The 10,633-nt window shown below is 43.0% G+C and overlaps 2 gene segments (V, D, J or C); both read left to right on the top strand.

Moving 5' to 3' along the window:
* Window positions 1-10,633, top strand: part of LOC117072418 — a 372,247-nt gene that overhangs the window by 3,657 nt on the left and 357,957 nt on the right.
* Window positions 6-1,227, top strand: LOC117072429. The segment is given in 2 exon segments: window positions 6-165; window positions 329-1,227. Coding segments are annotated over 2 exon segments (408 nt in total).

Genomic DNA, 10,633 nt, shown 5'->3' with positions numbered 1-10,633 from the left:
GAGGAAGTGATGTCACGGTGGGAACTTCCGTGTAAGGACAGGGACGTCCCTCCTCCTCTGCTCCTGCTCACAATGACCCTGATCTGGTAAAGCTCCCATCCTGCCCTGACTCTGCCATGGGCACCAGGCTCCTCTGCTGGGCAGCCCTGTGCCTCCTGGGGGCAGGTGAGTCCTCAGACACCAACCAGTCTCATTATGTGTGTGAGTGTGTGTGTGTGTGTGTGCCGGGGGGTGTTTGTATGTGTGTGTGTCTGTGTGTGGAGGGGTGGGATTCGTGTGATGACTAAAATTGTTTCCCTTGTTCTGTTCCTAACTTGTGCCTCCACAGATCACACAGGTGCTGGAGTCTCCCAGTCCCCCAGGAACAAGGTCACAGAGGAGGGAAAGGATGTAGTGCTCAGGTGTGATCCAATTTCAGGTCATACCGCCCTTTATTGGTACCGACAGAGCCTGGGGAAGGGCCTGGAGTTTTTAATTTACTTCCAAGGCAACGATGCACCAGACAAATCAGGGCTGCCCAGCGGTCGGTTCTCTGCAGAGAGGCCTGAGGGATCCGTCTCCACTCTGAAGATCCAGCCCACACAGCAGGGGGACTCGGCCGTGTATCTCTGTGCCAGCAGCTCAGCCACAGCGTGGCACGGTCGCCTCCTTCCTGTTCACAAACCTCATCCTTCTTTCTCCTTGTAGCATCTAGAGACCTTTAACAGGCCTCTCTTTGCTCCCCGCTCCCCGTGGGAAACAAGTAGATTTGGACCTCAGCTGTCCTTTGGGTAGAAAGAGACCACAGATTCACCCCTAAGACACAGTAACTGTAAATGTGGGTGGTGGAAGCAATCGTGGCCCACTGGACTCTAGGAGTCTTCAGAGCCAGCTCACTGCTCTAAGGCAAGCACTGGGTGTCTTAGCCTCGGCCTTCAGGGCTGGGACATGCAGTTTTCTTTGGGGCCTGGGAGGTTGCTGCCCACATACAGAAGCTTTGGGCATGGGCAAGGAAGAGGCCTGTTTCCCTGCATGGGTTCGGGCATCTGGCATCTGCAAGGTCTGAAGCTTCATCCACAGGAACATTCCTTCTTCTGAAGCCTCTTCTATCCCTGTCACATTGGAAGTTTTCTGCAGTACCAAAGCAAAACAATCTTCGTGTTTGACTTAAACATCTTTGTGGCTTTTGTGACAGTTACTTGATGAATACAGCCATGATAACAATAAGACTTCGTTTCTTCTGCCTAGTGTAAGCAATGAGTGTTCTTTATTTTGTGTTCATTTACCACTGCTCCTGTCCTGGGAGACTGAACCTTGCGTCCACTACTGCTCCAGTGTCAGCTTGGTTCCCTAGGAAACTGAGTTTCTAGAACCTGAATACTGACAAATAAGAATTGTACATATGTATACCATGTAACCTGCATTTAAAAATGTGTGCACATGGGCCTGTAATCCTAGCACTTTGGGAGGCGGAGGCGGGCAGATCATGAAGTTAGGAGATTGAGACCATCCTGGCTAACACGGTGAAACCCCATTTCTACTAAAAATACAAAAAATTAGCCAGGTGTGGAGGCGGGCACCTGTAGTCCCAGCTACTTGGGAGGCTGAGGCAGGAGAATGGCGTGAACCCAGGAGGAGGAGCTTGCAGCGAGCTGAGATGGCACCACTGCACTCCAGACTGGGCGACAGAGCAATGCTCTGTCTCAAAAAAATAAAAAATAAAAAAGTATGTACATGGTGCAGCGACTAAATCTAGCTAATTAACATATGCAGTACCTCAATCCTTATCCTTTCCTGTGGTGAGAATACTTGAAATGTACTCTGTTAGCAGTATTCCAGAATGCAATCCACTGTTACTAACTCTAGTCACTGTGTTGTACAATAGATCTTTTGAACTTCTTCCTCCTATTTGAGTGAAATTCTGTATCCTTTAACCAACATCTCCCCAGCACCCCATCTCCACTCCAGCCTCTGATAATTGTTGCTCTAGTCTTTTGATTTGAAATAATTTCCCTGAGGTCTTTAACTCAAGAAGATGGAGTTTTAAAAATAATAATGCTTACATTGCTTTTGTTTTGTTTGTTATTTTACATATTGCAATATAGTTTTTGTTGCAAATATAAATAAGTATATTGTAATAAAAATTCTTCACCTCTCTTTGAGTGAAGCTACAGTTCACATATATGAAATTTCAAATTGTGGTTAGAGCTGACATGATTATGGATCATGGGTTTCTGGGAGTCCTCAGAGACAGCCCCGTACACAAAGGTTAAGGTAGAATACCCCAGACCCAGCCAGGACAGAGGTGCCCCGAGTCCTGCAGAGCTGGTTGGGGAATTATAGATCTTTAAATTCACTTATCAGAAATTGTGGTGGCTCAGATACCAAATTTCTTTCTCTAGCGAATGATAATTGTTGGCAGGGATTGTTCTGAACCCATTGTAATTGTTTCATCAACAGATCATTCCTTTTTTAGGTGCCCTGTGTGTCCTGGGAGTGCATAAGTCCCAGGCACAGATGGGAATTCCCTGACCTTAGGATGCTATTCCAAGGACTTCCTTGCTGGACCCTGTCTCCGGCTTTTCCCACCTTTATCCGCATGACCCCTAAGACAAATGGTCCTAATAGTGGACCAGCTCTGAAACTTAAGCTTGAACAGAATATTAACCACAACTGTAAACACTGATGCTGAAAGAAGTGGTAAAAAATGTGGGCAGGGTTTCCCACCTGCACTGAGAATGAACATACAAGGATAGCAAAGGGAAGGTTTTATTAATAAGCAAACAAGAAGCAATAAAGGCCCTGCCCTAAATGAATGTAACTAATCTCTTTGAGTTAAAAAAGGAGCACGTCAATAAAAGTATTTCAAATCAAAGTCTAGAAGCTTCCAAATCAGCCAGCACAACCCTGAGAGCTCTGCACTCTGAGCAACTAACTTCAGAGAACTCTTCAATCCTTTCTGGGCTCAAACTTTCCTCTGTCCACCCCAAGACCCAGGGTCACACTCTCATCCTATTATGAAAACAATGGGCTTCGATATTGTTGCTGATGCCTCATTTCTAGGAGTTGAGTAGTAAGCACTGAAGAGCTTTGAAAGTTGTGCTTCGGAGTCCAGTGATGTGCTGGAGCCAGCTTTTCTGACTAACGAGAGACAAATAGGCACACTCTTCCCTTCAGTGAAGCCATGTTGACAGCTTGAAATCCACCATAGTGCCTTTGTTGATACAACAGAAATTGGTAAGTGCTACTAAGCATGTGCCCACCTCCACAGACAGTTTTCCAGCACATCACTGGAATGTTTTCTGAGAAAATGATGTTCCTGTTAAGTCGTGTCTTGAGGGGCCAAAAGGACACCGAATTCACCTCTTCTCTGTTCTTGCTTTTAGAAACCATGACCTAAGGTGACCTCAGCTGACACTATTTCTATTCAATCTCCAAATTCCCTTACTTTGTGGGTCCGTGTCTCTTGTAAGCACACCAGTCCAGAACATGACAACTATTTTGAGTGTAGCTAAAGGATAGAGTGAACAAGTTTATTATTTTCACATTATCCTTCCTTGCATGGAATATGTAGACGCTGCAGTCATTGGGAACAGGGATGGGGCAAGCAGCAGCTCTGGGCTGTGAACAACTTTACAGCCAGAAAATTCTTCAGTGGCACAGATCACACTCACCCTAAATGTCCTCCTCTCCAATACATAGTACAGCCTCCGTCCATCTCAGTCCCTGGAGGTCATCCAGAGCTCCCAGAGAATCTCTGCTCTGGGGCAGAATCACCAAGGCTCCCCCTTGCCAGCTCTCTACAGGCTCCAGCAAGGCTTTTCTGCCAGATGCAGGGCATGAGTATGGCTCTGTTGTCTGTCAGGTAGAGGGAGGCTATATGGTGATGTTTGTATAAGAAGGATTGGGTTTCTGAGGCTCCTCTCAAATACTTGATATAATTTTATTTGCTTTTTGTTTCACTCTACAATGTCACCATTTAGGATAACAATTATTTTGGTTGCATTATTTATGGCACTGTGAAAGATTTTTGTGTTTAAATTCATTTAAGAAATCATTCCAATTATGCATCTTTTCTGTTCAGATATAATCTGAGGCAGTGAAAGAAACAGCAATGATTTTGAAAACAGTCACTTACATGCCCTATGATAAAGGCATTGTTCAAGGTTCACGACTCACACCTAACTTTCAGTCTACTGGAAATGAAAAGGCACAGATTTGGGGGCCTGTGATCAAGCCACGAGAGAGGACTATGCCAGTTACTGTGGGACTTCAGGGCACAAAGAGATGACCTCCCCTTTAGACTCTGCTCAACAATGAAGGAATAAGAGTTGGTCCATGAGAACGTGAGGAGAGAAATTCTGGGAGCCTTTCACTGGGATGGAGCAAGGGCTGTAGAACAAGTCTCTGGAAAGGGAAATGGTTCCTCTGGTCTGTCACAGAAGACGGTGGATAGAAAGGTCATATAATCCCCAGTTCCCTGGCTGATTTGCTTCCGTATGATACTATTTTGCAGCAGCGTACCCTCATCTCACGCCACTCCTCTACCTCTTCCAGAATCATCTCCTCCCTCTCTGCTCTTCAGATCAGCACATGTGCGTGGTACAATCTATTCCTTTCCTGTCGCAGGCCTTTTGCTAGTCTTAATTATATCCAGCCTTATTTTCCCATTAGATACTGCTCCTTCAACGATTGCTTATTGCCTTTTAAGGGACTTTTTTTGGTCTTTCCCCCGAGATGGAGTCTCACTCTGTCTCCCAGGCTGGAGGGCAGAGGCGCTATCTCGGCTCACTGCAAGCTCCGTCTCGAGGGTTCACGCCATTCTCCTGCCTCAGCCTCCTGAGTAGCTGGGACTACACGTGCCCACCACCACACCTGGCTGATGTTTTGTATTTTTTTAGTAGATACGGGGTTTCACTGTGTTAACCAGGATTGTCTCAATCTCCAGACCTCTTGATCTGCCCGCCTTGGCCTCCCAAAGGGCTGGGATTACAGGCGTGAGCCACCACGCCCAGCCAAGAGATCCTATTTCTTATATCCCAGTTTTACTTTTTATTAATACATATCTGACCCCATCTTGAAGGTCATCACATTATCTGCTTAGTCTTTTGCTAATCTTTATTTTTATGGTAGCATTGTCATTTGGGGGACATGTTTGTTTATCTTTGGTAATGGAAATGAAATAACGTTACACTTCACTTTCTGTGTTTTATTCCTGCTTTAGAGTAAACATTATTTCCTTCCATTCTTCCTATTCTATTCCTGTCTCTTTAGATAGCTTTAAGGGAGAAAATTCAGTGAGACTGTAACTGCAGCTATGGGGTAAGAATTATTTAGAATGAGGATGGGATGTTAAGTTTGATAACTCAAAGGAACAGTCAGGGTTAAAACTAATGTTGGGGTTGGGGTTTAGGGAAGTAGCTCATAAAACATGCAAGATGGCATTTCTAGAATAACGTCTCAGCTCACTCTGCAGACACTTCCCAGCATCCCCTTGGGCCATTGCAGAAGCAATGATGAAACTTCACTTATTGGCCACAGGATGGCACTGTGGTCCACTGGGATCTAAGGGGCTCTGGAGAGGTTTGTAAAGCAGCCTAGGAGAGAAAGGGTTAAGAAAAATTAGGGCTGGAATTCAAGATTATGTAGATTCTGCAGCAGTTTTCAGTTATTTCTAGACTACCTACAGCTATGCAAGATGCAGGAAATACCTCTCATCTTTAATGAGATCCACAGTTGAAGAATTTTGGCCTGTCAGCCTTGGTGTCAGGGGCAGGTGCAGACAGAAGAGCAACTGTCTCAGAGGAAAATGGGAAAGTGAAGGGGGAGCTGTGGCTTAAACCCAGTGAGTCTCTGCTGCACCTCGTCTTCCCTGCAGCTCTTGCCAGGCAACAGCCTCCATGAGAACAGTCAGAAGGTCCTGGACTAGGTGAACTCTGTAGGCATGGAGGGTAACACAGCAGGCCCACCTTTCACAAGTTTGCAAAGTCTGGGCTCCAAGCCTTTTTTTTCCTTTCCTCTGCAGAGTCCTGCTGCTTCTGAAGTCTTGTCTTCACTTTCTGCCTGCCTCTCCCACAGTCCCCATGGAGGCGGGGATCAGCCAGACACCAAGATACCACAGACACACAGGGAAAAAGATCACCCTGAAATTTGCTCAGATTAGGAACCATTATTCAGTGTTCTGTTATCAATAAGACCAAGAACAAGGGCTGAGGCTGATCCATTATTCAGGTAGTGTTAGCAGCATGACCAAAGGTGATGCCAAGGAAGGGTACAGTATCTCTGGAAACAAGCTCAAGTATTTTCCCCCAACCCTGGAGTCAGCACCAGCCAGACCTCTGTACCTCTGTGGCAGTGCATCCGCAGCACTGCACAGTCAGCTGCTCTCTGCACAAAAACGGGCAGCCACAGGCTGGAGGTGGGCAATCCTTCCCAAGGTCTCTGTCTCAACCAGGAGAAAAAGCTGCCCTTTTTGAAGCCCTTCTCAGACGTCCCCGCAATGGGCTCTCAGTCTGTGCATCCTCCTGCAGCAGGAACTTCAGTGTGAGCTGAGGTCCATCACTGTGATATGGATGCACGAATGCAAACAACACTTAATGTTATTTTGCCCAATTTGAAATATTATTGCAGTTGCCCTTTTTTTGTTTCCCATTGGCTTGGTCATTTTTTCTCCATCGCTTTATGTTGAGCCTATGGGAGTTGCATATGAGATGGGTCTCCCGAAGACAGCATACAGTTTAGTGTTTCACTTGTTTATCCAACTGTCGCTCTTTTAATAATAAGTGACTTTTATGTGCTGTATCTAGCATGTCTACATCCAAGGTTAATATTAATACGTGCAGATATGATCCTGCCATTGTGTTGTTACTTGGTTGTTACGCAGACTTGATTGTGTAGTTGCTTTATAGTGTCAATGGTCTACGTACTTAAGTGTGTTTTTTTGGTGGCTGGTGGTGATCTTTCATTTCTATGTTTAGCACTCCCTTCAGGACCTCTTGTAAGGCAGGTCTGGTGGTCACAAATTCCTTAAACATTTGCTTGTCTGAAGGGATCTTATTTCTCCTTTCCTTATGAAGCTTAGTTTGGCTGGATATGAAATTCCTGGTTAGGATTTCATTTCTTTAAGAATGTTAAGGCTGGGCGCGGTGGCTCAAGCCTGTAATCCCAGCACTTTGGGAGGCCGAGACGGGCGGATCACGAGGTCAGGAGATCGAGACCATCCTGGCTAACACGGTGAAACCCCGTCTCTACTAAAAAATATAAAAAATTAGCCGGGCGAGGTGGCGGGCGCCTGTAGTCCCAGCTACTCGGGAGGCTGAGGCAGGAGAATGGCGTGAACCCGGGAGGCGGAGCTTGCAGTGAGCTGAGATCTGGCCACAGCACTCCAGCCTGGGCGACAGAGCGAGACTCTGTCTCAAAAAAAAAAAAAAAAAAGAATGTTAAATATTGGCTCCCAGTTGTTTCTGCCTTGTAAAGTTTCTCCTGAAAAACCTGCTGTTAGTCTGATGAGGTTCCCTTTGTAGGTGACCTGCCTTTTCTCTCTCGCTGACTTTAATATTTTTTCTTTCATGTTGACCTTGAAGCATCTGATGACTATGTGTCTTGGGGGTGGTTGTCTTTTATAGTATCTCATAAGAATTCTCTGTGTTTCCTGAATTTGAATGTTAAACTCTCTAACAAGGTTAGGGAAATTTTTGTACTCAATATCCTCCAATACGTTTTCAATGTTGCTTACTCTCTCTCCCTCTCTTTCAGACACATCAGTGAGTCATAGGTTTGGTCTTTTTACATAATCTCATATTTCTCAGAGGTTTACTTCATTCATTTTTCTTTTTTTATTTATTTTTTGTCTGACTGAATTGATTCAAAAACAAGTGTTCAAGCTCTGAGATTATTTTCTCAGCTTCATCTATTATGCTGCTAATACTTCTGATGATATTGACATTGTTGAGGTTAGTTTTTCAGCTCTATCACATCAGTTTGGTTCTTCCTTCAAATAACTATTTCATCTTTCGGCTAATGTGTCATTTTCTTTGATTCATTAGATTCCTTAGATTGACTTTCAGCTTTCTTCCGAATCTTGATAGCGTTTGTTTCTATCCTGTTCCTGAATTCTATGTCTGTCATTTCAGCCACTTCAGCCTGGTTAAGAATCATTGTTGGGAAGCTAGTGTGTTCTTTTGGTGGTAAGAAGACACTCTGACTTGTTGAGTTGCCAGAGTTCCTTCACTGGTTCTTTCTCATCTCTGTGGGCTGATGTTTCTTTAATCTTTTAAGCTGGTGTCTTTTGGAAGGGTTTTTTGCTTTTATATTCTTCTATGCCCTTGAGGGTTTGACTGTTACATAAGCTGGATTCAGTAGACTGGCTTCATTTCTGGAATATTTCAGGGGGCTAAGATTCAGCTCAGTACTTCTGGGCTGCATGTTGTAGGCCTGTGGTGCTGGAATTAGGCCCAGAGCTTTGATTTTTGACACCTCGAGGTTAACGCATCTGCTACACCAGAGGGACTGAGGCATTCCCAATTCCACTGGCAACAACACTCCAATGGGGGATGCCAGCCAAAGTACTTTTTCCAAATGGTGGCATTGGGGTACATGCTCAGAAGTATGTGCCAATAACAGCAATGTGGCAGTTTCCATGTGTATGTTTGTGCTAGCTTTTTTGTTATTATACAGTAACTTTTGCCTCTTTTTATAGTTATTGTCTTGAAATACATTTTATCTGATATAGATATAACTACTTGTGATCTTTTTTGGTTTTCATTTGCATGAAACATCTTTTTGTATCTCTTCACTTTCAATCTATATATCTTTTTAGGGGAGGTGTGTTTCTTGTAAGTAACAGATCGTTGGGTCTTGTTTTTATATTCATTCAGCTACTCTCTGTCCTTTGATTGGTGAGTTCATTTACATTCAATGTTTTTGTTGATAATTAAGTACTTGCTCCTGCCACGTATTTGTTTCCTGGTCTCCTCTTCATTTGTTTCTTCTTTCCTGTCTTCTTTTCAGTAAAGGTGATTTTCCCTAATAATGTATTTTCATTTCTTGTTTGTTATTTTTGTGTATCTGTTGTATTTGTTTCTATTTAAAGTTACTATGTTGCATATGTTTGTATTTAAAGTTACTATGCATGAGGCTTGCAAATAATATCTTATACTGATGACAACATAACACTGATTGCCTAAGCAAACAAACCAAAAACAAGAGAAAACTAGTAAAATTCTTATAGTTTAACATTGTCCTTTCAACTTTGTGTCCTTTCTGTTTATATCTTAGGTACTGTCTATGTGTTGAAAAGCTGTAGTTTTTTTTTTTTTAATTGGTTCATCTTTTAGTCTTTCTAAGTAGTTTACACGCCATAATCACAGGGTTATAATATTGTGTTTTTCTGTGCACTATTATCAGTTAGTTTTGCACCTTCAGATAATTTCTTATTTCTCATTAATGCTCTTTTCTTTCAGATTGAAAAACTCTCCTTTTCATTTCTTCTAGGACAAGTCTGGTGTTGAGGAAGTCCCTCAGGTTTTGTCTGGGGAAGTCATTCTTTCCCTTTCATGTTTGAAGGATATTTTCACTCAATATACTATTCTAGTATTAACTTTTTTTAGCACTTTAAATATATCATGCTCCTCTCTCATGACCTGTAAGATTTGCACTGAAAAGTCTGCTGCTAGACCACATTGGTGTTCCATTGTAGGTTATGTTTATTTTCTCTTGCTGCTTCTAGAATCCTTTCTTTATCCTTGAAATTATGATTTATCCTTGAAGTTTCATTATTGTCTTGATGTAGTCTTTGACTTAAATGTGCTTGGTATTCTACAATCTCCTTTTACTTGAATATTGATATCTTTCTCTAAGATTGGGAATTTCTCTGTTACCATGACTTTGAATAAACTTTCAACCCTATCTCTCTCTCTACCTCCTCTTTCAGGTCAATAACTCTTAAAGTTGCCCTTTTGAGGCTATTTTCTAGATCTTGTATTTGTGCTTCATTAATTTTTATTCTTTTTTCTCCTCTGATGGTGTATTTTCAAGTAGTCTGTCTTCAAGCTTATTGATTCTTCTGCCTCATCAATTGTGAGGTTGAAACCCTGATGCATTCGTCAGAATGTCAATTGCATTTTCAGCTCCAAAATTTCTGCTTGATTGTTTTTAATTATTTAGATCTCTTCAGGATTCTGAATTTCTTGCCTGTGTTATCTTGAATTTTGTTGAGTTTCTTCAAAACAGGTATTTTGAGTTCTGTGTCTGAAAGATCACACATCTCTCTCTCGTTTTGGGATTGGCCTCTGGTGCTTTATTTGGTTCATTTGGTGAGGTCATGTTTTCCTGAATGGTCTTGAGGCTTGTGGATGTTTGCCTGTGTCGGGGCATTGAAGAGTTAGGTATTTATTATAGTCTTTGCAGTCTGGGCTTGTTTGTACTCGCCCTTGGAAAGCTTTTCAGATGTTTGAATGTACTTGGGTGTTGTCATCTAAGTTTTTTGTCTCTGAAAACTTATCTGCATTGGGGGCACCCCAAGACCAGTAATTCTGTGTCCCTTGTGGACTCATAGATGTACTGCCTTGGTGGTCTTGGATAAGATCTGAAAGAATTCTCTGGATTATCTGGCAGAGACTCTTGTTCTCTTCTTTCACTTTCACTCAAACAAACG

This window comes from Trachypithecus francoisi, unplaced genomic scaffold (assembly GCF_009764315.1).
Source record: "Trachypithecus francoisi isolate TF-2019V2 unplaced genomic scaffold, Tfra_2.0 Lachesis_group4, whole genome shotgun sequence".
NCBI classification, from domain to species: domain Eukaryota; kingdom Metazoa; phylum Chordata; class Mammalia; order Primates; family Cercopithecidae; genus Trachypithecus; species Trachypithecus francoisi.
This window is presented reverse-complemented; position numbering and strand designations above follow the sequence as displayed.